The following is a 26,493-nucleotide window of genomic DNA, read 5'->3' on the forward strand; positions in this document are numbered from 1 at the left end:
CAACTTTAGTTAACCCTTGATCAGGTGGGCAAATGCACTACCACTTACAACATGTTTTTCCCATCTGCCCACCAAAGAGGTAGGCTCTTTTTTAAAAATTTTGCCTTGTCCCTTCGCCTCTCCCCAGAGATGCTGGGGTATCAGTGGGGTCTCTCCGGCACCTGCCCTGGAAGCAGCAGTTCACACTCCGCAACCTAAGTCCTCCAATGGCATGGCCAAATACCAAGTGTCATCCATCTGCTGGCTCCAGGACAGTGGGCAGTGCTTTAGGGTCAGGAATCAGAGCCAGGTGATGCCTAGAGCCGGGACCCCAGCTCACTGTCACACAGGGGAGACTCTTCCACAGTTGGATGGCAGCACCTCCACCTCCCACCCACCCCTCGACCTAGGCAAGCAGTGAGGTAATCTCTGGACAAAGGAGCATTCCGTGGCATGCTCCCGAGCACCTGACACAGGTGTTCTGTATACGGTGGGCACTCAAATTTTTTTGAATCAATATTTTCCAGCATATAAAATCTCAAGTTATTAAGTTTTTCTTAAAATGACCCTTGTGTAACGATTCCAGACATTTCTACCCATACATAGGTAAGTAAAGGAAAGGCCCAGTAAGTTGTTTAAAAGTTTTGTATTGTGTCATACAAACTGTCATCATATACAAGTGCATAAGTGAAAAACTTTTCTCTCCCCTCTCCTCCCCATACATTACAGTAGACCAGTTCTTGCTAATATATCACAAAGTTAAAACATATATCTCTTTTGGAATTCTAAACAGTTAATTCTAGACACCAGCTTCCAAATTTTGTAACTTGCCAATCTGGTATGGACATGAACAGTTCCAGTGCTTTTCAACTTGTCCCTGAATTTTTCTCTCCTCAAAGTTCCAGGCAGTTAATTGATTTTAATGCCCTCAAATTAGATAAAGCTGACTATTTAGAGCTTATAAATTATTTACACTATACAATCACTAAGAATAGAGCTATGACTTACACATATTATACCCCTCAAACTATTTAGCACCATGAATAGAATTCTCAATACTACCTGATGGGCTAAGTAATCCAATGATCAAATATATGATAGTGATAGTCTTAAAAACACCCATTTGTTATTTTTCTTATATACATTACAAACTCCCTCCTGTCTTATAGATATAATTACATAGCTGTCAACATCTTGCTTGATGCTAATAACAATTCCCTAGGTTATTAGTAATGAGAAGCTAAGGCATTAAACCTAACAGGCTCTAAGCTAGTTTAAATGTGGTGAAATACTGTTAAAATAGAATTGCACTGTACTTCTTTTCTAACTTCACACTTCCAAAGTGCTACAGTTCCTGTAAGATTTTTGTCCTGCATAGATTCAAATTCTCCATCTTTCAGTTTTGGATGGCTTGAGTACCATAAACCATGATTTATTTGGTAGCAAAAACATTTCAGGAGTTTCAAAAGGGATCACTACTCAGCTAAAGAAGTTACAACCATCACTTTCCTTTAAACCTAGAACACATACCATTGATTGGAAGAAAAAATACAACAACCCTGTCCTGACTGTAATAAAAACGGAAAACAGTGAATTGAGCTGTGCACTTTTTAAGAGATGCTACACAGTCATGTTCTTAAAGTGGTCACAAACACTGCTTCAGTGACATTTAATGTTCAACATATGCTACATTACTCTTAGCACTTTTGTGCTTAATCTCCACACATAACAAGTTCAGGTATCAAAATAATCCTGATTCTAAAAGAAAGACCTCACCACCAATATTTAAAGCTGATTCTTCCCAAGAAGACAGGATAGTTTCTCACCTATGCAGTTATCAAAGTGGTACTGTCTTAGGCTAAGCTTTGTCAAGGCTCAGGCAAAACCCTGAGGTGAACTTAGCAAGGTCCTTGTAAAGAAATCTTCAATGAGAAACTCAACATATGGGAATTTTAAAGCTTCAGACTGGCTCATTACACAGAAATGCCACAGGCTTTCTTAGAACACTGAGTCTAGTGATTGTCTATGTCAAGGAGGCACATATACAATTTACTAACTCCTGATGTCTTTTCAGTATGGAAAATGCAGTCAGTCTGACGAAGGGCCTAAAAAACATTCTGCCAGGCCTAGCTCTTCTAGAGAGCACAGGGAAGCTAAGGGAAAGCACTAGGAAGCAATTAATGTAAATGTACTTGTGTGTGCATCTCTGGGGAAAAAATAAACCTGTACAAGGCAATGGCTGTCCCAACCAAGGATTTAGATTAAACAACAGTTTAGTAACCCAGTAATGGTTCCCAAAATGTTTACCTGTGAAGGTAAAGAAGGGCAAAACCCTGAAAGGAAGAGTAAAATAACCTTGTAGGAGAAAGCTTCATTACATCTTACATGTTTCTCTTTGCTCTCATCCATCCCAGTGCATTTGGGTCAAATGTGTACTTGTTAGAAAAGACAGGCTCCTCTGAGGAGCACTGTTCTGATCCTAACTTTTTCTAGCCAAGCTCTTGCAAAAACATACAGCCTGATTTCCCCAATATCATCACTCCATAATCTGCAACAGGAGTCAGTTCCACAGCTATTTGCTGAACTTTAGCACCAAATCAGTTCTCTTTAGAACTGATTTCCCCATGATTTTTGTTCTGTCTCCAGGAAGCACAGCATGAACAGAAAAGACTGAAGTCCTTACCTGGGACAGTCCCAGGAAATTGCAGTTGAAAGAGAATGCAAAATAGTGCATGGCAAAAAATTCCTCTTGTGAGCTTGGGCAAACACGTATGGTATTCGTATTCCCCGGGGTATAAAAAATTTACATTAATTAATATCAGCAACAGAACCCAAAACATTGGTAAATCGAATTCTAATGTGACAATTTAAAAGTAGACAGTGCTCCACTGGGTTAATAAAATCAGAATTAGCTAAGAAACAATATTTTAAATACCACATCATTGAAAACTCCTAGTGGGCATGTCCCCTTCATCAGTTATTTTTAAAATAACAGTCATAACAGGAGAAAGAACAAGCACCATGCTCACTAATGCAGGTTACTGGACTGCTCTGATTAAGGACTGCAGTTCACAGATAAACATTTCACATCTTCCCTTCAAGTTACTGAATCTTTCTTCTTCCGGAACGGTGATTTTAGCCTCTTCCATACACTGTTTTTGGGTTTAGATTTTTTCTCCATGGCCAGCACTGCCTCCTTTTCTTTCCTACGTATCTCCCGTACAAGGGCATGGAATACATCATCAATGTAGTAGCGGTATGCGGCAGATGTCTCAAAAAAGGGGCAGCTGAATTCTCGGGCCAAAGCCAATCCTTCTTCCTTGGTGACCTTTAAAAATGTAAACATGAGAAAATTTATAGTGGTAACAGCAGAAAATAATCACAACTGCCCCAAAAAGTGAAGGGGTTACCTTAACAGGAAGAGAGTACCTCAACTCTGGAAAGGTCCAAGCAGAGCAAAGTGATATTTGTAATGCTGGGAGGCTGGATTACATGATTTCTAATTCCTTCTGCTTTCAAATTATGTGATTCTATTTCTAGTCTATTTTAAAGATAACTTTTTGGAACAGGGAATAGTTATAGATATCAAATATACAATCTTAATTTTCTTCATACTTTTCATTTCAAGAATGTAAATCACAAGGCAAAGAGAGGTATACTTAAACTACAATACTGAAAACCATAAGGAACCTGAAATCAATATATCCAATGACGGATATTCCATAATTTCTCCTACTTTTGGGCATTTAGACTTATTCTAATTTTTTGCTACCATAAAAAGCATGGCAATGAACAATTCATATATAAATCCCTGAATAGATTAATTCAAACAGGAATTAACTGAGAAGCATTATGAATTTAACTACTGTCAAACTACTTCTAAAAATTTGTACCATTCGTTGCTTTCACTGGTAGTGATAAACGTGCCCCTTTCACCACTCCTTCAACTCTATACCAAACAGCAAAATTTGAAACATTGTTGCTAACTTGAAGGGTATCATTTATTCTAAAATCCTCTACAATTTCTCTTATTCTCCCTTTCCATGGCTCATAATTCTCACCATCAGGAAGTATACCTTGAAGCCTAAGTTTCTCTTTTTGCAACATAAAGAGATTTACTTCTGAGGTTTTAGAAAATGAAAATCCCATGATCCTTCACTTAATGTGTATTCTATTTGTCATCTGATTATTATCCTGTGGGTTTTGTCTGTAAACTGATTCCTAAAATCCAGATTTTACCCAAAATAAGAGCACATTAGTAGATACAGGGAAGTTTTCCAGGCTAGGGAGAAGCTAACTTAAAATTTTCTTTTTAAGACAAAGAAATTTATAAACAGAGAACACAAATGACTAATCCCACAAGACTACACATAGAATTTTCTACTCTATCCTCACCTGTCTTAGCTGCTTTAGGTCAGACTTGTTTCCCACAAGAACCACAGGGGTATCATCAGTACGTCGAACTCGATAAATAAGCTGTTTAAACTCCCGAACTTCATGGAAACTTCGACGATCGGTGATAGAGTAACAGATGATAAACCCTTCTCCTGCCCTCATATACTGATCCCGCATGGCTGTAAACTCTGCCTAGAGGGAAACAAGGATTATTAGTGTATTGATGCAACCTGGAACTATATACACTTTAGCTATTTATTTCAGATTAAAGAGAGATGTTGGTTACCTGCTATCCTGAGTCAGAGTGCATGAAAAATTAAAAGAGATGAACTAATGATCTTCTCTGCATAAGTCTTCCCCTCCCCTTTACTAGCACAAAAAGGCCTCTACTCATAGCATTTTGGGATTTAATACCTGTCCAGCCGTATCCAAAATGTCCAGATTGGCAGGCTCATCATCAATACGGATCCGGATTTTATAAGCATCTTCTACAGAAGGGAAGAAAGGTGGTACTATTAACCCATAAATGCAGGAATATGTAACCTTATTTTGAAATTCATCTTATGGAGAAGTAGATTACACATTTAAGTGCCCAAATGTTCTCAGGAAGCTCCTAATTCCATTGAGACATGTAAATTGGGTCTTCAACTAATTTCTTTTTTCCCACATAAACCATGACATAAGTTTATTCATAGCTTCAGCTTATTAGACTTCACCTACAATTCTAAAAGAGTTGAGAGATTGTCTTTTGGAAAAATGTTAGGCCAGAAAAGTAACTTTACCATTTACTAAATAGTTATTAGACGCCAAGCATTATACTAAGTGATTTACATATGTTAGCTCATTCAACAGTGACAATAATTCAGTGAGGTAGGTATTATTACCTCCATTTTACAGGTAAAGAAAATTAAACTCTAAAACATTAAATGTATTCCCCATGTTACAAAGTTCATTAATGACATAGCCAGAACTGAATCCAAGGGCTGCTTGACTCAAAAGCTTTATGTACTTAACCATATGCTATAGTTCTCCTCATTTTTAACATTATAGGAAAAGCAAAAACCAGAGTTTACTATTTTCTAAAGAATCCATATTGTCATAATTTCTCCTTTATGAGAGCACATTTCTTTATGTATTCTTATGGTAACCTTGGAAAATACAGCAAAGTAAAAAAGAAGAGAAAAACCTCACTCAGTATTTCCATCATTCAAACAACTGCTGCTTACATCCTTATGTATTTCCTTCAAACATTTTTTCTTGAACCCCTGCTTCTGACTCTTCCTCAAAAATGAAGAGCCTACTAAATCAATGATTCTCAAACTACAGGTCACGCATGATCCGTTAGAATTTGCAAATTGTGGATGAATTTAATGGGTTGGGACCAGCATTAAAGTAAACAAGCAGAAATCTAAAATGAAAGAGGAAATACATGAGTGCACCAAACTTAGTGAGGTAAATATAGTTTCATGATATTTTAATTACATATACATGTGTGCAAACATATACTTATATGTGTACTGGTTACAATATAAAGTTTTTCTTAGAGTTAGCAGCCAAAGTCTGAAACAAAATTGCACTAAACTGTAAACTCAATGACAGCAGACCCCATATCTTTTTGCTTACTACTGTACCCCCAGGGCCTAACACAGTGCTTGGCACATAACAGGAACTCAAGAGATGAAAGTATTTGTTGTTGAAATCAGATAATATTGTCAGAAGAGCAGATGACTGGGGGAAAAAAAAAATCAACTGATTAAAAAAAGTAACTTTTCAGGGGACAAGGATATGGGTTTTACTTTATTATTTTTTTTAATTTTATTAAAAAATTTTTTTTTATTTTGGCCACCCCATGCAGCTTGTGGGATCTTAGTTTCCTGACCAGGGATTGAACCCAGGCCCCTGGCAGTGAGAGCACTGAGTCCTAACCACTGGACCACCAGGGAATTCCCAGGTTTTACTTTGAAGAAAGGAAAAGATATTTCTTTTTTTTTTTTTTTTTTGGCCGCACTGCATGGCATGCGGGATCTTAGTTCCCTGACCAGAGATTGAACCCGTGCCCCCTGCGGTGGAAGCACAGAGTCTTAACCACCGGCCACCAAGGAAGTCCCAGGAAAAGATATTTCTGGAGTTCTAAGCAAATTATCCTAGGCCTTACATTAATTTTATTCCCAGAATTCCCACCATAGTGTGAATTCCTGAACAATGTTCTAAATTTAATATAGTACATGAAAAAATAAGAACTGTTTCTATTTTCCCCAAGCCACAGAAGCATCTACTATATAAAATGACCACATCCAAAGATGGGTTAGCACAGAACACTCATTGGCTCTGTGGAAAAAAGAGCAGCAGAGGACTGACCCAATGGAAATCCTTCCTAGAGACCCAGGATCACGACAAAGTGTCACATCCTGAAAATACAAGTAATATGGCAGGTATTCTTTGCCCTCCTCTATCGCCATCACCATTTTTCTTTTATCCTGGGATATAACTCCTAAAAAATCAAACCTGCCTCCTTATGGTTCAGGAATGATAGTAACGTTCTTGTTCTTGGTGTTTACATAGAACAGGAGTTAAAAAAAAAAGGCAAAACAAAATTACTTTTTACTCTCTAACACTGTTTTACTAACAATAGAGCATTAAGGATTATAAAAGACACGAAGAAAGACCTTGCTATGTAATGAACTTGAGGTATAAGGAAGTAAATTAAAGGCTTCTAGTGGAACAAGTCCAGGCTCTGCATGTCTGGGTTGTAAGAGTTCAGCAGGCTGGCTCTACTTGTTTTTCTGCTTCCTTCTGTGGAAGTTCAAACCAGCTGACTCATAGTTACAGAGTCAGTCTCAAGTCAGACCCTTAGAAAAAATAATAGCAAAAGGCTTCGTTAAGTGGCTTTTAAATTTTTCCCTTAACCTGGCAATACAATATACCAACCATAAAAATATAACAAAGAAAGTGTCCCACTAATGCTCAATAAAAGACAGACTAAGATGGCTGATATACATATACAGTTAAGCTAGGGAAAAAAAATCCATTTGCTTACCAACTGCTATGATATCCTTATTAAATAAATCTGAATTAGACACCAAAAAAGACTCAAAATATAAATGGTTGAAAATTGTTTGAAAAAATTGACACCAAGACACTTTTATGGGGTTTATTTGGAAAACCGAAGTGATAATCTGACTTACCAATGGTGGGATCATGATCTTCTGGAAACCGGTGGCTGATGAATTGCATGGTCATGGCTTTAAAACAAGAAAGGAAAGTTAAAATCCACACAAAGGTCACCCACAGAAAGAACTGTAAGTATCAATATTGCATGATAGTCAGTCTCCCAGTTGGTTTGGGTGGAGGGCATTTGTTCTAAGAATTTTTCATTCTAATTTCTTTTAAAATGGAAGAAAAACATCACCTACCGCTTTTCCCTACACCGCCAGCACCCAGCATCACTAGTTTGTATTCCCGTGACAGCCCTGCAGGGCTGCTACAGCTACCAACTGGGCGAGTTCCAGAATCCATTGTCCTCTTGGAGAATCCTGGGCTGCCCCGAGGAAAAGGCACCTGGAAATAAAGAAGAAAATATTTAAACCAGGATTCAGACACCGTGACGACAGTCCTAGAGCCAGTGCCCTACCTTCCCATACTCTGACCTATTACTCCTGCTCCCTTTCTGGCTTCCCTAAGAAACCCTACATCCTCACCTTCCCTCCGGGACAGCTCACTCCTATGAAACATCACAGGTTTTCCGAATTATTACACTTTCCAGAAAGAATAAAGAGACAAAGAAATTTTGAATTTCTTTTCAAACTGGAGCACCGGCACAGCATGAAGGAGTCCAGTGAGAAAGATGAGGTTTGGGGACCAAAGGAACACCGCCCCTTAGGCCGCAGGGGTCCTCTCACACCAGCGGTACCCGGAGGTTCCGCCCCCTCCCCATTCCCCTCGACAGCTCCCCTCCCCCAGCTGCATCTCCGGCCCGCCATCAGGCCCCCCGCCCTTCCCTTTCACGAGCCAACCCACTCCTGCTGCTCGTACCCGTCGGGACTTGAAGACGTCGGCCGGATTTGGTCACTCACCTCGCCCTCCTCACTCGCGGCTAGGATCGGCACTGACCTGTGACCCCTCCCGCAGCCGGGAAAGATGGCGCCACCAGCGCCCGCGTCTGGGGGGGGGGAGGGGCGGAGCTGCCCCGTGACGCCTGCAACTGGCCCCGCCCCCCCGGGGAGGGCCATCTCCCCGGCAGGTCCTCAAACCCCGTTCCGCGACTCACCGCCAAGGGCCTTGGGAGAGTAGCATATTCAGGACGTGCCCACAACGGCGTTAAAACAATTATTAACACAAAAGTCAAATAAGTATGTGATAAGCGACACACAAGGGGCCTCTAGAATAACAACTTACCCAGTACTGTTGAAGATTAAAAAAAAAAAAATTTGGCCAAATGAATGTGGAAACAGGAAACGGGAACCCACCAAATCCTCCCCCAAAACAGGACCAAGATCAAGTTTAAGGCTTAACAGCAGAAAAACCAAATTTCCCCAAAGGGACAAGGACAATGACTTGGGCTCTTAAAAACAGAATCAGGTCTCAAAGATAAAGTTCTAGTTAGACTAATCAGATTTCTGCACATATTTTAAACAAATGTAAACGAAAGATATTTAAAAATTAGGGTGTTTTTGGTTTTGTTTTTAACAAATGTATTGATACTACCCTCCGGCAGGAAATGATAATTCAAGAGTTTTCAGGGGTCCTTAAATTAAATACAGCAATAAATGAAGGCACTATCAACTATATTCACCTCTAGGTAGCACACATAAATACCAGAAGGAACTTCACACAGGGAAGTTTTTCTGTTGCAACTTCTGCTCACCCTTCTTCCTTTTTAAGCATGTTTTCCCAAGAATAACTTGTATTTCCTTTAAAAATATTTCCTTCACTCAGTCCCTTTACAAACCATGTTCAATAAAGGGGGGGCTAGGATATCAAAGTGGAAAACATCCATCACAAAAATCCTTTACATTTTCATTTTGACTTTCAAGGGTTTACTTTGGAAAGTCATAAAACTCTTGGAACTACATGCAAACTTTTGGGTCCACGTATGTATTTTTCTGATGGGGTTATGATATCATTATGCTATGCGTAAAAAAGTTTATGAATTTTAGCGTATGGATGGGTTGTAGAAGAAAGAACAGAGAAACCACAAGCAGAATATTTATACATTTATTTATAATGAAATTATGGTCTAAATATTTACAACATATAGGAAACCAGAGGATACGTTTATACAAAGCCAGCCTGCAAAGTATTCAAATGTGCAAAAATGACAGTTCGGTATCTCAAACTACTCCTGGTTCAGCAGACTAGCTCCTTCACTTTCACACATCAATATTTGATACAAAAAAGTTCTTTTGGCAAAACCTGTAATGCCAAGAAAAAGGACAAGTTGCAATTTCAGTCACTAAGTCCACCATTCTATTGCAAGCAGTCAAATCTCTCTATTTTAGCTGCAACCAGTTCTGAGAGAGACAGACCACTGGGTTTCATTTCTGTGATGAGTTCTGACCAGCTTTTGATCAAGTAGTTGCCTCTGACCCAGCTGAAGACAATGAGCTTAGACGGGCAATAAAAACAGCAACGGCTATCTGAGACAAGAATGCCTGAAGGTGCCAGCTTTGGATCATCCCAATGGAAAAAAAAACCTTCACTATCCCAGGATCCAGCTATATCCAACAGTTTTAAATTAGTAAAACCACATTTTCCAAAACAAAGAATCCAAAAATGAAACAGGGATGAGGAGGTTCTTAGATTTAAGTACTGAAAGGATGGATGGTCTTAAAATCATTTCCCCACTAATAAATAGTAAGGCTTTGTATGTAACCAGTTATTATCAAAATTCACAAAACAGTAGTAAAATACAAATAAAACTTGCTTTACGTCAGAATAGGGGCTATTCATTTGGAAAAGGCTGGACCAGGTAAAGGGTATACTGGAATGACCCTGTTGAACAAGCACATTTCACCAACTGTTAAAAAGCTTCTGAGACAAATTTGTGATTCTAAGTAAATTTTAACAGATGCTATGCCACGGCAGAAATAAGGATGTTTTAAAAAGAATGCAACCCCTTTAAGAAAGGGGACACTCATCTCTGACTTCTGCAAAGGTCCAAGATGGTTCCCAGTACAGGCCCCAGAGTCTTGTTAAATCAAATGCATGCATTATTGCTAAAGAGTCACCAAGGCTCAAAACTCTGCTCCACTGTTGCCTATGGAGCCATCCAGAATGGCATCTGTTGTTTAGCTCGTGGTTGTGATGAAGGGTACTGATATCCCAAACTCCAGCCCTGTGGAAAACTACTTGCATTTTTATGACCTCCGTGTTCCTCCTCTTCGTCAGATGAATCTGCAGCATAAGCCACCAAGCCAAATCCCTTCTCTGTAGTTTTCATCTTCTTGACTGGATAATCTAGAAGAGAGAAAAACAACCCCAACCCCATTCCCCGCCAAGAAAAAAAAAAAAAAAAGATAATACCATAAATTCGTTAATTAAAAAAAAGATGTTAATTGTAAGTGGTTAATTGGACACCATTTTGAGGTCACAGGGTCAACGGTCACCCAAAAACGTTGAAGATCACACGAAAAACAGCACCAGCATCAGCAAATGTGAATCCACCAGAACCATGTAAGAAAGCAGAGAAAGAAAAAAGAAACACACACACACACACACAAAAAAAAAAAAAAAAGAAAAAAGAAAAAAAAAGGAAAGTTAGCAAGTGAGTCTCTGGAGGCTGATATTTCACCTTTTAAAGAGTTAAAAGAAAAGAAGAAAAGAAAAAAAATGTATTTTCTTCTGTTCATTTTTATTATGACTACAGGCAAAGAACAAAAATAATCCCATTTATGGACCTCTCCAGGATTTAGAGTTCTGGGATACTAAGAAGCAACATTTTTAAAAACAGCCACTGGCTGACCATTCCCAACCAATAAATAGAGTTATAAGGGGAGATGTGGCTCAGCTCCCAACACAAAGAAAAATTTTTAAGTCTGTATCAGATTATCTCCAGGTATTCAAAACAACAAAGGCAACAAAATTTTGAAATGACCTACCAATCATTACTTTTTCCTAGGGTTTTAATGTCACTGATGCTATGTATAAAATATAAGTCGACTGACTCTTTTCTAGACACACGTCGGTTGAAAATAAAAGGCTGTGTAACTATATGCTGTCCTTATAAATAAAAAAAAAAAGTATTCTCATTAGCCAGTAGATTACAGAGGTTGGATTAAACATCTGAATGAGTCACACCTGAATGAACATCAGGTTAGAAAACCAATAGTTTAAGACCAGTCTTAGCCATTCCCTTGCTCCCCCAGCTACACCTTACTCACCATGACTCCCTGTTAAAGTCCCAGACCCATTCCTTTCATCAGATTCTGTTTTTATTCCAGTCACTGGAAAGGCTGGTGGAGGCATCAACTGCCTGTTAAAAGAAAAAGTTAAATAATTTTTCAGACAAATTCAAACAATTTCAACATCTCCAGTAGATAAGAAGTAGAATAACAATATAGTCTGCAGGTAATCTTTCAAGTTCAGTTTAACTATTAACTTCAACCCTTTCCACCTGACTCCCCTACTCTTCAAGCTGTTATCAAGTTGTAAGATTAGGAAATTCCCTGGCAGTCCAGTGGTTAGGACTCCACACTTCCACTGCCAGGGGCCCGGGTTCCATCCCTAGTCAGGGAACTAAGATCCCGCAAGCCGAGCAGTGCGGCCAAAAAAAAAAAAAGTAAGATTATAAGGATATAATAGAATGAATTATATGAATGAAATACATACAACAGAGAACTATATTTAATATTATGTAATAACCTATAAGGAAAAAGAATCTGAAAAAAAAAATAGGTATGTAGGTATACACAACTGAATCACTTTGCTGTACACCTGAAAATTAACACAACATTGTAAATCAACTACACTTCAAAAAAAACAAAAAAGTCAAAATAAAGAAGAAAAAAAAAATGAGATCTTTCCAATGCAAATTATCTCTGTCATGACCTGAAAGTAATTGTGTTAACTGTTTGATTTGTATGGATATGCCTTTGTATACTTTCAATTACATGTAAAACATGGTCTGTCCATTAAGGGAATTTGCCGGTCACGTTACATATTTCTAGGCAGTTTATAAAATGATGCACCAAGAATTAAAGTATGATATTCTCACTTAAGAAATGAAAAAAAATAGATATAACAGAATGAATGAATAAGACAGAATGAACTGTTGTGATAAGTCAGCTCCATCTTATGAAGGCTAACATAATATAGGAAAGGAGAATTCAAGGACTGGATGGCAGGCTGGACTCCCATCCAAGCACCTGCATCAGTGATATTCTATGATTCTAAGTAGCAAAAATGGTGTAACACTTCTTTTACTGTCTGTCCTTAGGAAAGTGTCTAAGACTCAGACAATAAAAGTAAAGGAAGATAGGTGAATAATCAAATACTGAATTATTCAAGGCTGAGTATAACTGCTTCTAAGACTGTGTAAGGGATATCATATTTTCCATTACTGCATCAATTACAACAAACAGGAGCCTGTTTGATCCAAATGATTTCATTCCAGTTTCAGAACATGGAAGCTCATAGCAACAATCATTATGCACATTAATAGTACAAAAAAATGACATCTGAATGTATTCATATATAATTATGTTACAACCAACCTACCTGTCCCTCTCTCGCTCTTTGCCTGAGGAACTTGCCGGCTTCGATCCTGCACCTTCAATCTCATTCTGACCGGAGAAGCCTGTACCTAAATTAGTCATATGAATGGGTCCATGCTATGAGCAGAAAAATACAGTGGCATTAGCAAATCTACAACTGCTGTATTGACTTTAGCTCCTTAATGTAACTGTCAAGTGCTTCATCTTTCTGATAAATTGCAGTAAGCTGCACTACATAGTTCTTTGGCATTTGGAGTGTAACTATAGTTTGAGTAGAGACTGTTATTTTTCTCTGTAGGACTTGGTTAGGGATGTTGTGACTCACTATGCTATGTCTGTGCTTTCAACTACCTATGACTTAACTGGTTTGTATAAATCTAGTTATAAACTACAAAAATGCTCCAAAGTTTGTTTCAAAGAATGCTTCAAGGATTCTGGCAAAAAGGTGCTTCTCCTGATAAAACAAAATTGCACCGAAATTATATATTTTAATAATCTTAAAAAAACTCATTAGTGAATGACTACGTACATGCACAGAATCACTGCATTTCTGGCTATTTTAGGGGTGTAGGAATTGGAGAAAGACATCATCCTCTTTTTTAGGAGGGAAAAAGAGAACACTAAGTTGAAAGCCAAGGTTTTAAATACAAACCATATACTGGTAGAATAACAGTTCTTCCCTACACATTTCACTACAAGCTATCAGAGGCTTTCAAGAGTCTGCTGTATAAAGAGGAAGTGCAGAATTCTACAGAACTTCCAGATGCTAGTCATAGGAGACTTCTCTCTAGGCGGAGAGCTTTGTACTCTCTTATCACACTGACCCCAAAGACAAAACCCACCCAAAGGGAATCACTCTTGCTTTAAATTAATCCCCAAGGATAAACACCTAATCTAAATGGATTCCAGAAAGCAGAAATCCCAGTACTGGGAGGACAGTGGATACAGATGTGAATTTATCTTTCTTTAAAGGGAGAATACAGTAAGATAAGATGAGGAAAGTAAGACAGGATATTTTATTTAACCTGGTATCCAAGAAGTCCAGATTCTCGTTCATCTGGTAGTTCCTCTGTGAATCGCCTCTTCTGTGCCTGAGGTTGACTTGGGAGTGGGGGCGGGGGCGGGGGGCCAGCAGGCAAGGCAGTTTTGACAGGAGCAGCAGGAATAAAAGGCCCACTCATCGGACTCTGGGACCAAAACAAACCAAGGAGGAAAAAAGTGTGAGAATGTCCAACTAACAAGTAACTAAAGGATGATTAAAATATACTTTAATGATCAGTATATTTCATATGAATCCTTCATCTTCTGGTCCTAAGTTTCCTTCATGTATAATGTGGTAACAGTATCACCTAGTCTTCCTACCTTCATGGTAGGAAAACATGAAACTGACAAACTCAATAGCGCTTTGAACTCTCAGGAAAAACCTGATGCACATTTTTGGCCATTAGGAGCAAACATGATCATTAACAAACAATAGATACTCCAGCCACTTACTTAGTTCAGAAGTTCTCAAACAAGAACATTCTCTTATTTAAAGCCCTTTAATCAATGTGATTAGCTCTTTCTGGATCATAAATGCTGCTAATGCTTGTGGCAAAGGCAACTTCATCTATCACTTCCATGGGTAAGCTGTTATGTCAAGAGCAAGTCTAATGTTTTAAGAGGTTGTTCCCAAAAGGAAAAGATAGATATATTAGAGAAAACAAGCACTTCTAAAACGAAAACTCTCATTAGTAACAGCTAATATTTATTGACTGCTTACTTAACCCTTGCAACTCTTTGAGATATGATCATTATGTCCATTTTGCATATAAGGAAAACCAAAGCCTGGATAGACTAAGTTCTAACCCAAGATCACATAGCTCAAAAATGGGGAAGCATCACGGACACTGCAAGTCTATCTCTAAACCCCAACTCTTACCCACTTCGTCATACTGCTTCCTAATTACAAAAGGATGTGGCTCAAAGCTGCAGAACTATAGCTATGCCTAAATATAAAAGTCATAAAATAATTATGACTAGGGGACCACAAACAGAAGTGAGTTCGGAAGCCCATCTTTGGTTTCACACTGTACAACCCCCTTCAGTGCTCACAGCCCACTGGTAAGGAGGCTGGGCAATGGTTCGAGGCTGCAATTTACTCTGGCATGGGTACACTATGAGAGGCCCACAGAGGACCCGCCATAAATCCATTACCATGCTTCCATTAGTCTCTCCCCTGCCTTTAAGAAGGACTGTACATAATCTAGATGAGCTGGCTACTGACTTTTTCCCTAAAATTCTAGTTTCTTACCTAGCTTCAGAAATATATACCAGCGTTTATAATCCTTGAGTTTGGAAAGTACATTATCTCTTGGCCTAGGAATACTTGTATATGGTATAATATTTCTTCTAAGATTAGTAAATCAGTTCCAATCATTTAGATGAGTGCAGTACGCCAGCCTTTCTCCATGAGAACTTTCCTAACACTGCAAGGCCAGGGACAGGCAAACTATGGTTCTGGCCTACCTATTTTTGTAAATCAAGTTTTACTGGAACCCAACCATGCTCATTCATTTGGTATTGTCTGCGGCAGCTTTTGCACTACAGCAACAAGAGTGCAGTAGTTATGACAGAGACTGTATGGTCCACAAAGCCTAAAATATTTACCATCCAGCCCTTCATAGAAAGCTTGGCATCTCTTGCTCTAAAGTTGTATTTGGTGGCAAGAGTTATGAAACTGACTGCAAACTTTAGGATGAATACACACATGTACACACTACTCCAAAGTATTCAGGTAGTTTGGTGGTAGGAACACAGGAAAAAGACAATAGGTAAAAAAAATACGTCACATTCCATATTACTTCTAAATAATACCACCAGCTTTCCACCCGTTCCTTGCCCCAATTTTTCCTAATTCAACGGTCTAATGTATCATATCCTGGCATCCTACCTGTCCAGTGCTAGCTGGAGGCTGCACTTGTGTTATCGGGTATTGTGTTGGCACAGGTGGAACTCCAGTAGGTAATGCTGGCAAGACTCCAGGTGCCAAAGAAACAGCTGGTGGCACTATGCTTGGTACTCCGTAGGGAGGTTGAACTGGCTGCTGAGGAGGGGGAACAACAGGGTAACCAGACTGATAGCCATTGGATGGATAATATGGTGGCTGAGGAGGGACACTACTTATAGCAGAGGGTTGTGTATAGCCTGAGGGGGAAGAAAAAAAGTGTTTAATCAGCTGCAGCAGAATGAGACATTTTCGCTGAATATTAAACTTAATCTCTAGGGAAGAAAACTACTGAGGCACAAATGGCTTTCCAAATTACCCTAAGTTAAAGGGAACATTATTAGTGCCCTGGCACAGTTAATCTAGCCTCAAGTATCATATTTTATACATCAATATCACTAGCAAAATATTTTTTAGTTGAACACTTCAAGACATACACACCTGGTAAAGGTACAGCAGTATTAATCTGATTCACAAATCTAGAGTATTCAGCATGAACCTGAAAGTGAAGGGAAAGCAAATCAATACGGAACAGACCCAATTCACTGAGTATGTATAAGGATATATAATTCTAAGATCAAAGCAATTAGGAATTAAAACATTTCCACTGATGTTTCAATCAAATTTAGACTTCTTTAATCTAAATTTTAATAAGGCACACCTATAAATTACTAGGCCAGGTTTTGGGAACCAGGGGCATGGACATCAGGAGCATCCTATCTCCCCCCCTCCCACAAACTGACCCAATTCTGGGGTACAAAATCATTCAGAGAGCCACAGAAACTAAGCAGTCAGGAAATTTCTAAGTTGTCTGTATGGCTGTAGAGAAGTCATTCATTCTTTTATTTACTGGGTAATTTGCCCTCAAGGAGCTCATGGTTTAATGAAGGTTTAGTACTTCCCCTGTCCAGTTCTTTATTATAAGCATCTAAGTCCAACATCAAGTGGCAACAAAGAAAAAGAAGGGGAATGGTCAAGGAAGTTATATGGTACAAGGGTGGTAAATCAGGTCACCCCACAAAAGCAAAGAAAACAATAGCTTCTTCCCAAAAAGATTAACACCAAATACCTTAACCAAATAACACAAGGTTGAACATATTCAACCACCAAAGCTGATTTCCTTTAGATGCTATAAAAACAGCCCTATGGTTTAACTTCTGGTTATTTGATTATAGAATAAAAAGAATGGATAATTAAACCAATTATCCCAAAGGCATTGCTAATTGGTTTTAAATTATTATAGCTCCACCCTTACTTTAGCTAAAGCTACTATTAAATTTGGAATGTGCATCATAAACAACTTGACCGGGATTAATAGTAGCATTTAAATAACTGACAACAATGAGATTTTATGACTCTATATACTAGAAATTTCATACTGAAATAGCTCCTGAAGAAGAAATGCAAGCCAACTGTGACCCTGGCTAGGGGAGTTTGACTTCCTTATAGAGAATATTAGTTGCCAGAATAATGTAGAGGTTTGGATAGTGTTGTTCCCAACCACCACCAAATTCTTGTCTGCCCAGAACCTTGGAATATGACCTCAATTGGAAACAAGGTTTTGCAGATGGAGATCATTAAGATGCAGTCACACTGGATTAGGGTGGGCCCTAAAACCAATGACAGTTACCCTTACAAGAAGAGATAGACACAGAGATACAGGGAAGAAGGCCAGGTGAAGATGGAGGCAGAGTTATGCTGACACAAGGCTAAGAATGCCAAGGACTGCAGGTAATCATAAGAAGCTAGCAGAGAGGAATGGGATGGATTCTCCCTCAGAGCATTCAGAAGGAACCACCCTGCCCACATCTTGATTTTGGACTTCTGGCTTCCTGAACTACGAGAGAATAAACGTCTGTTGTTTTAAGTCACCCAGTTTGTGGTAATTTGATATGGCAGGCCTAAGAAACTAATACAGGTAGAAAAACAGCTAAGACACACAGTCCAAAATGGCAGTAGATCTCCTAGATGAGTTTCAGACAGATAAATACAACTCACTGTTTGCAAGAGATTCTCACAGAGCTTCTTGGCAGCAGCCAGGCCTTCTGGTTTGGGATGACTGCAAAGACATAAGAACCAAGAAATTTGAAGGGGAGAAAAAGAAAAGATACAGAATTCTGCTTCCACTTTGTATGCTGTTTTATAAATGTAATATATTCAATATAGCACAAATCTAAGTTTCTGAAAATCACGAAATAGGAACACAAAAATTAAGTCATTTAAGCCCTTCAAGATATACCTAATATCGTTACCCAAACGTTATTGGTCTCCTTCTCTGAGTTATGGTACTTCTTGATATAAAGAAAAGATATTTGAAGGTCATTAAAATTACTATAAGATGTATTAATACTCTCATAGGTTTAAATGAAAGTTATTTTAGGCTTATCACAGCTCATTTTATGATCACAGACCCTTATAAAACCCAAGGATTTGAATACTAAAAAAACCAATTCCACCTCTTAATTCAGTTTTTATTAACTAATTACAAAGTGATTACTGCTATATTTACTTAAGTTCCTTATGTTATTACTTATTAAGCCCATTTTCTCTTGCTCCTTTTGAATCATTCCTGCCTGTACTGATCAGCTGACAAGTATCCAAATATCTTCAGCCCCATCCATCCATACCTGATGTAAATGTACATAGGTTCAAAAGCTTCTCGGCCAGATGCTGGCTCAATGCAGCCTGAACCTTTCCCTCGCAGGAAGACTTTGGCACCCGTTTCAATCTGAATGTGCTGCAAATAGGAGCAGCCTGGACCTTCCACTTTCTCCTTGACGTTAAAAGTGGGCACAGCATGTTCTAGACCCACGAATAATTTATCTTGAACATAATGCATCTGTAGAAGAATAGAATACCTCAAATTAAACAGAGAATACATAATTAAAACCTAATCTTGAAAATTATTATGCAAAATACTTTAATCCTCCAGATACTTTCAATCACTTCCAGGATAAACACCCCCCTATAATTTCTACCATGAGCCTAAAAAATAAACCCTATCAAGTAGCTTAATTTAAATGCAAACTACATATTCCACGGATATTCCTACAACATTAACACCTTACTCTGTTCAGTGAAATCTATTTAAGAGGTGAAAACCCAAGATTCAATACTGAGTAAGCATACCGATTTACCCCAACCGATGTAAGTTAACAAGAAACAGCAAAGACAGTCTACTGTAAAACTGGACTAAAATGTTGGGTAGTACAGTCAGCCCTGGGATGTTCTCCAATAAGGGCTGCTCTCTCCAACCCTTTTTTTCTAGGAGGATTGTATCAGCAGAGTCTTGCTTCATCAGACTCAGCCTTCTTAGTCCTCCAGTTGCCATCAAGTTTACAAATTTAAATCAAACCACTAACTTCAAAATGTACAGCGTGTGTACTCTTTGATCTATCAATCCCTTTTCTAGAATGTGTCAGTATAAAGAGATGTGTGTTCAGAAGTTCACTACCCCTCAGAAACCTAAATGGTCCATTAATAGGATATCAACGGTGGTAACTTTCAGATTGGAATTTCAGGTTTTTCTTCATACTTTCTGTAGTATTTGGCATGTATCATTTTTACAGAAATGATAACGCTGTTAATGATCTCTCCACAAAACATACCCCTGACTGGAAGGGAGGCTTCTGGCTAACAGCTGGAGACAGCTGTGCAATGGGCGCTGGCTGGTGATAGACAGTGACTGTTGCACCGTTAAAAGTTGGACTTGTCCCTGTTGCAGCTTTGACCACCCCATTGGTAATAATTTCTTTGATTCGGTTTACAGCTCCTAGGGAAAAACACAGATAGTAAGATACTATACTAAAGAAATGAACGAACTGACTAGTATCCAATGGTAAACACAGGCCAATGCTCAACTACACATGTTTTAATCCGTTTTATAGATTCCCCAAGCACGTTCATGACTAGTTCATAAAGAAGAGTTAGAACAGCCATCAGGAACAAATAGTTTGCCAACTTATTACATATAATACTTTGCCCTTAACAAAAAACAGTAGGTGAGCCAAAAACATTACTTACTGTCCACTAATTCCCGTGTCTGGCCCTGAACATGAAGATATAATGGACGATCCCTATAAAGAGAAATATAAAATGATGATCCCAAACTGGTCACAAACAAAGGAGCCAAATGGGTCACCAAATCTAATTTGTAATGTTTCACAAAGTTTCCAAGTAAGTAAAAGAGACTATATACACAAAAATGGCTGTTGCTAGTTAATTTCTAAGAACATGGTTTTACAGCTGGGGAATGAATAAACTTTGTTGGTTGCTTAAAGTTAATGGGCCCACACAGGGATCAAATATGCTCTTATGGGCTCATGAACATTAGCCTCCAGTCAACTGGATAACCCAATGTTTGAGAAGACAATTCTTTTTTGTTGGCTGTCTAATAAGTTACAGACAAACGCGCTCTTGGCTATCCAAACTAATGAGACAAGAGTGATGGTGGCATATAGATACATTTCTTTAAAAGCTCGCACCCGGGACTTCCCTGATGGCACAGTGGTTAAGAATATGCCTGCCAATGCAGGGGACATAGGTTCGAGCCCTGGTCCAGGAAGATCTCACATGCCACAGAGCAACTAAGCCCATGCACCACTGAGCCTGTGTTCTAGAGCCCACGAGCCACAACTACTGAGCCCGCGTGCCACAACTACTGAGGCCTGTGCGCCTAGAGCCCGTGCTCCGCAACAAAAGAAGCCACCACAATGAGAAGCCCATGCACCACAATGAAGAGTAGCCCCCCGCTCACCGCAACTAGAGAAAGCCCATGCGCAGCAACAAAGACCCAACACAGCCAATCAATCAATCAATTTATAAAATAAATAAATAAAATTAAAATAAAGGCCCACACCCAACTGAGAAGACTCTTTAGATTCTAAACATAAAGTGGCTTAGATTCAGATTGTGATTATAATAACGAAGAAAGTGATCACTAACCATAGAGTTAATAAAAAGCAGTAGGTAAAATATAACCGTGTTTAAAGACAAAAAAGTTCAAAACAGCAACCCTCCATAGGCAAAGTTAAAATATAGTCTTGTTTGGGGTGGGGAGCAAATTTTGCCTCCTAATTATATTTAGTTTAAACCAATGTGAAAAATGTTGCACTGCCTGAATACCTGCCCTCAAAAACTGAATAATGGAAGTAACGAAACTAAACTGAGATGAAACCTTTACATGGATAACCTACAACGTATAATCATCATAGAGGCAATAAGGAATTTGATAAAAGGATTTTTCTAAAAGGGAGATTATGGCAAAGTAGGAACCCATTTGTTGGGGGAAATATTTCCATAGGGAAAAAGTTTAGAAACGTATACATTAAACGTTAACAATTATTATCTTCTTTTACACTTTACTGTAACTTATTTCCTCCAATAAAACCATTAATTGTGAAGTAAAAAACCAAAGAGCAAGAGGAAAGAAAATAGCTGCTAACACTTAACATCTGTTTGAGACGTCCCAAATTTTGCTATAAAGCATGTGTGTGTGTACAGCTACTAACCAAACATATACACATATTCCCTACGAATGAAAAATATGAAGCTAATGTGAGTCCTATGTCCAACCTTTCCCCAAAGTACAGGATATGCATACACACCCTGGTCCTACTTTGGCCTTCTCCTCAGTTGTCATGAACCTCCCTCGAGTTGACACTGCAGCCCCACTAAGTCGGCTGATCTAAAAAGGAAACATTCTATTAAAAAGATGATGTGGCAACTGAGTTCAATGACAGGTAGCAGGATAGATTTTCCCCATTAATTCACTCCACCAATAGGCAGGAATAAGTTCTCTCCTATTATCTGAAACTTTGATTCCATTGTTTTGTACTCAAACTAACTCAAGGAATTCACCCATATCTGTTTCCTTAACTTCACTAAGAAGTTCTTCCACAGTTAAACCCAATCCTGACTTCGCAGACGACGACCCAAATCCACTAATAAAAATCTGACTTCTGTTTGTGTTTAAAAGGCCTTGTTTTCCCAAAACTACATCCACCCACCACCTTCCCCAAAGAGGCCCGACATCTCCACACCTCATCTTGAGTCTGTCCTCGGGTCAGCAAGTTCCTACACGTGAGAGGCACATCATTGATCTCCACTTCAGCCACCACCAGGTCATCCTTGCTTTTATTACTAGTTAGGCCTTTGCCAGGGGCTTGAAGCTACAAAAAGAGAAATTGGATTAAAAAGTTTATATGATGAAATAAATATCTCTTTGTTGTCCAATTTGAAACTACCCTTGCCCAAGTGCCATCACCTCCTTACTGTTCCCTTGCCTGCCTGCAAACACACCTGGAAATACTCCTTGGTCATTCTTCATAAATGAAATAAAAAGCAAACAAAACCTCACAAAAATAACATCAAGTACAGTCAATTTACTTGAAGGCCATCATCAGATTTCTCTGTAACCTTGGCCGTGTGTGCATTTTTATGACCATGTAATTACAGAAACGTTATGGAATAGAAGCTGCAATCTCCAAAAGGAAAATTAAAGGGCCAAGTTATGATGCTTTACTGCTCAGTTAGATAGCTACACGTGTAGTAAAATATAGGGTAGGGTAGAGTCCATGCACAACATGAGTCCAACAACTCATACATCTCATTTGTATAATGGGAAGTTGCCTTTGTGCCAACGGTAGAGTCACAACACAACAAATTCAACTAATTCCATCCTTACAGTGACCTCAAATTGTATCTAATTCACATCCCTTTACTCTCTATTAAGGAAGAACAGAAGAGAATGAATGAAAAGCCGAGTAAGATCCTAAAACCTGATCTGTTTTCTCTCACTTTAAACTACAGACAAATCCACAATATTGTAAGTCAACTATGCTTCAATAAAAAATAATAAAATGGAAAAAAAAATGCTGTACAGCAGAAATTAGCACAACATTGTAAATCAACTATACTTCAATTAAAAAAAAAGAAAAAGAAACTACAGGGAATCCCCTGGTGGTCCAGTGATTAGGACTCCGTGCTCTCACTGGTGAGGGCCCGGGTTCAATCCCTGGTTGGGGAACTAAGATCCCACAAGCTGTGCAGCACAGCCAAAAAAATAATAATAAAATAAACTATAGGCAACTCCAGATAGCTGGATCTGAGTGTTATCTGAAAAAATTTTAACCTCAAGATGGCCCTCCCCAACATTTAGTTACCCTGGACAGCACAAGGAAGGTAAAATACAGATTATTTATTTGTTCATTAGGTACATTTTCTAAATGTGGAGGCAAACTAAACAAACTCAACAATATCTCTTTTCATTTGTTTAGCCCCTTTCAGAATGCATTTACACATCTTATCTCACTGAATCCTTATGGCCACCTTTAAAGGTACATATCAGTGTTGTCCAACAGAACTTTCTGTTTTCTACTTGCCAGTCTGATATGGGTGCCACTACCCACATGTCTATCGAGCACTTGAAATGTGGCTAACGTGACCAAGGAACTAAATCTTAAAATTTACAACCAGTAACTGGGGATTCTGGGTTTCAAACCTAGGAATTCTGATTCTAAATCCAATATTTATGCACCATGCTACCTCCTGTTGAGTTCAATTACCATTTTAGAGATTACTTTTTAGAGAAAAAGTGAGTCTAAATGATTAACATCTGTATTAAGAATTTTAACATTCAAGTATCCATTCTGTCAGTGTGCTTTTAGTATTTCCTTCTAGACCTTAGAAAGAGAAAACTGACTCACACGATCTTTTCAGACCATAAAAATACAATGAATAACAAACTTCCAATTCACTAAAAGTTTTCACCAAATCCACAGAACTTGAACATTAAAGCATCCAGACAGGTGCCTACTGATAAACGATGTTGATGTTATCTACTGATAAACTGGAAGGCCGACGAATTGCATTTTCTTTCTTTTTTTCCCCCAGCTTTACTGAGGTACAACTGACAAAAATATACGTTTAAAGTGTACAACTTTATGTCTTGATATATGTATACAATGTGAAATAATCACCACAAACATACTAATTAACATATCCATCACTTCACATGAATTGCATTTTCAAACACAGAACTCATCTCTTCCCAGGTACCATGGAAGGCAATTTTAATTTAAGCCAAAATAATTTTTTTCAAAGTATAACTACAGTGGAATGGGCTGTCTTGGAACACACTTAATTCTCCAACTCCAGAGGCTTTCAAACAAAAGCTAAACACCCAACTGTCCAAGGTGACTCTGAAGTCAGACATCTGTGCCTACCATTTACAGATCTAGGACAGTTACTTTCTATTCATGAGCCTAATTTTCCTTATCTATAAAGTGGTGACGATACTGCATTCCATAAAATTGTTGTAAGGATTTTTTAAGCGCAAAGCATGCATTCTAGCAATACAAATGGAACTGTACTATTTATCCTGTAGGAAGATTCTTGCATTCTATGGCAAGGTAAATTAAAGGCTTCGAAGTTCAGATCCATTCTAGTTGTAAGATTCTAATAATAACAGGGATTTTTTAAAATGACCAAATAATTTCCTCAATTTGTACGAAAACAGCAAAACAACCCGTATATAAATTACTCATTTTTAGTTTATGTTTAACTGCGCTTTAGTTAGGCAGTTAGGCAGTCATTAGAAATTTGAATCTACAGCTTCTAATTAGACGTGACATTTTAAAGCTCACATGATTTACCTGAATTTCTCTTTTGACTTCAGGGAAAATGTGCATGTTATCAAAAAACATATCACATCATTGCTTTAGATGAATATACAGAACTTAAGCTGAACTACGTGAACATAGACAAAACAAGCTTTTTGGTCCATAAATGTAATCAGCCCAATCAAAACTGTCTCCTAAAAACAAATAACAAGATATCATCAAATATGTTCCAAAACTAAGTACTCTTTAAATTACTGTATCGCTGTTTTCTCCTTCCATAAATGCAAATTATTGGGAATTACAAGATTACAAAATAACCCCCATTAAAATTGCAATTAGCAGAATCCCCTCAACTTCAAATACCTTCTCAGCAGCATTCTGAGTTGGTTTCAGCTTTCCTTTGGCCATAAGCATGGCATTGATCTTGGCAGCCACAGCAGCAGCAGCATCCAAGGCTCCAGAGGGAGCAGCGGTGGAGCCCCCAGGGCTTCCCCCACCGCTGGTAACCTCCCCACCTGGGGTCGCTGGTGGCAGAAAGAGAAGGGGGGCTGGAGCTGGTTGGTCCCATTTGCTGCGGCGCCTACGGAAGTAAAAGGAAAATACTGGGCTCCACCAAAGCTTTCATTTATATTTTTCTCCCCTTACTACGCCTTAGCATCCCATTTTCCCTCTATCATGTTCCCTCTGCAACTTCGAATCTCCTGTAGGAGCTGAAATTACCATCTCTCCTTAAATAGAAAACTATTACAACATTTTCCCAGGGTCTCCTTCCTTTCTATTCCGTCGCCCCCATGAAAAGATTCCACTCTGTCCTATACGCCCTCGTTTTCGCCTTCCCCTTGTCTAGTCCTTTCCGAAGTCCGTGCTTTCCTCCTCTCTCTGATCCCCGCTGGCCTTTTTCAGGGGCTCCGGGCCTGCTCACCACCCTTCTCAAGAGTCCGGCCCTCCAATATGTACACTTCCCAACTAAGCGCCCCTCCACCCATACGCTGCTTCCCATGATCCCTCCGCCTCTCCTACGCCCCATGCTCGCTGCGATGCCCTCTCCCGCGGAGCTTTACCCGCCGGCTCCAGGATGTGTCGCGCTCCCCGCGGACATGGCGACCGGCTCTGATCAACCACCCGCCAACTACTCCGCTACCACCTTCCCGTCACTTCCGTCCCAACGCCCTTACGCAAAACCTCTTCCGGTCGTGAGGAAAAGCGGTTCCGGTGTAAACGTCTATTCCGATTGGACTCTCGTTGATTTCGAGGCGTTTGGCGTTCTGTGAGACAGGGTGTGACCTTCCGGCTTGCGCCTTGCCCTTGCAAAAGATGGCTGCTAAATCTGGTATTTAGGAGGAATTGGGACAAGGAGAATCCATCTTTGTTGTGGGCAAGTTGGTAGCCTAGAAGACAATACGCATGAGTCAGAGAATTAAACAGGTTTTCCTGTTTAATTTTCAGTCATGTTCGTGTGGAGTCCCAGCCTCTTGCTTGGGAGAACGCTTTCCCACGAGTTTTTCGAACTTCACGTTTCAGTTAGCTGTTTAGGAAAAAGGAAACGATTCGTCCCAAAGGTCATTCGAAGAATTTCTCTCTTTTTTTTTTTTTCATTTCTATGCGCCTAGCGCTGTTTTAAGAGCAGGGCACATAAAGACGAGCAAGCCGCGGTCTTGCCTTTCTGGCAGTTACAATGTGGCGGGGTAGCCCTGCGGGTAAATACATGGAATAGGGTTGTAAAATAAGCAGAGGCGGAGAAGATATAGTGCTCAACTTGGAGCTTATACGCAGGTATTTGAAAGAAACGGAAGTTAAACGT

The 26,493-nt window shown here is 39.1% G+C and overlaps 2 protein-coding genes and 2 non-coding genes across 8 annotated transcripts; all 4 read right to left on the bottom strand.

Moving 5' to 3' along the window:
* Nucleotides 1–609: 609 nt before the first annotated feature.
* Nucleotides 610–9,446, bottom strand: RIT1 (Ras like without CAAX 1). 3 transcript variants are annotated; one of them, XM_027095329.1, is made up of 6 exons: nucleotides 8,407–8,564; nucleotides 7,788–7,932; nucleotides 7,560–7,616; nucleotides 4,789–4,862; nucleotides 4,375–4,566; nucleotides 610–3,307 (listed from the first exon to the last, which is right to left on the bottom strand). In XM_027095329.1, exons 2-6 carry the CDS (start codon nucleotides 7,888–7,890, stop codon nucleotides 3,077–3,079), a joined length of 657 nt encoding a protein of 218 aa, XP_026951130.1. In that variant the 5' UTR covers nucleotides 7,891–7,932; nucleotides 8,407–8,564; the 3' UTR covers nucleotides 610–3,076. The 3 variants fall into 3 exon arrangements, with proteins under 3 accessions (XP_026951130.1, XP_026951128.1, XP_026951129.1); XM_027095327.1 differs by having other exon boundaries at nucleotides 611–3,307; nucleotides 8,448–9,446; XM_027095328.1 differs by lacking the exon at nucleotides 8,407–8,564 and adding an exon at nucleotides 8,073–8,277 and having other exon boundaries at nucleotides 611–3,307.
* Nucleotides 9,447–9,572: 126 nt separating this feature from the next.
* Nucleotides 9,573–25,860, bottom strand: KHDC4 (KH domain containing 4, pre-mRNA splicing factor). 3 transcript variants are annotated; one of them, XM_027095324.1, is made up of 14 exons: nucleotides 25,754–25,860; nucleotides 25,056–25,272; nucleotides 22,113–22,241; nucleotides 21,678–21,757; nucleotides 20,095–20,147; nucleotides 19,680–19,843; nucleotides 18,699–18,910; nucleotides 18,070–18,130; nucleotides 16,513–16,570; nucleotides 16,018–16,271; nucleotides 14,111–14,272; nucleotides 13,090–13,202; nucleotides 11,754–11,845; nucleotides 9,573–10,830 (listed from the first exon to the last, which is right to left on the bottom strand). In XM_027095324.1, the coding sequence occupies exons 1-14, from the start codon at nucleotides 25,789–25,791 to the stop codon at nucleotides 10,631–10,633; spliced, it is 1,833 nt and encodes a 610-aa protein (XP_026951125.1). In that variant the 5' UTR covers nucleotides 25,792–25,860; the 3' UTR covers nucleotides 9,573–10,630. The 3 variants fall into 3 exon arrangements, 2 of the variants coding, with proteins under 2 accessions (XP_026951125.1, XP_026951127.1); XR_003430438.1 differs by having other exon boundaries at nucleotides 10,798–10,830; nucleotides 13,090–13,174; nucleotides 25,754–25,852; XM_027095326.1 differs by having other exon boundaries at nucleotides 10,712–11,845; nucleotides 13,090–13,174; nucleotides 25,754–25,852.
* On the bottom strand, nucleotides 15,153–15,286 carry LOC113614124 (small nucleolar RNA SNORA42/SNORA80 family). Its single transcript, XR_003430454.1, has one exon. It is a non-coding gene; the product is annotated as a small nucleolar RNA SNORA42/SNORA80 family (small nucleolar RNA).
* Nucleotides 19,267–19,396, bottom strand: LOC113614127 (small Cajal body-specific RNA 4). The gene has a single exon (XR_003430457.1).
* Nucleotides 25,861–26,493: the final 633 nt, after the last annotated feature.

This window comes from Aethalodelphis obliquidens, unplaced genomic scaffold, assembly GCF_003676395.1.
Source record: "Aethalodelphis obliquidens isolate GAN/ISIS:26980383/991018 unplaced genomic scaffold, ASM367639v1 scaffold90, whole genome shotgun sequence".
Taxonomy (NCBI): Eukaryota; Metazoa; Chordata; class Mammalia; order Artiodactyla; family Delphinidae; genus Aethalodelphis; species Aethalodelphis obliquidens.

Coding starts and splice junctions, on each gene's coding strand:
- RIT1 (XM_027095327.1), bottom strand. CDS start 8,603: ATGGCCCTCCCCGGGGGGGCGGGGCCAGTTGCAGGCGTCACGGGGCAG. Junction 4,567..4,788: donor TTTTGGATACGGCTGGACAG/GTATTAAATCCC, acceptor GTTTCCCTCTAG/GCAGAGTTTACAGCCATGCG. Junction 3,308..4,374: donor ACCTAAAGCAGCTAAGACAG/GTGAGGATAGAG, acceptor ACATTTTTAAAG/GTCACCAAGGAAGAAGGATT.
- KHDC4 (XM_027095324.1), bottom strand. CDS start 25,791: ATGTCCGCGGGGAGCGCGACACATCCTGGAGCCGGCGG. Junction 19,844..20,094: donor GACACGGGAATTAGTGGACA/GTAAGTAATGTT, acceptor GTTTTTCCCTAG/GAGCTGTAAACCGAATCAAA. Junction 14,273..16,017: donor CTCCAGCTAGCACTGGACAG/GTAGGATGCCAG, acceptor TTTTGGTCCCAG/AGTCCGATGAGTGGGCCTTT.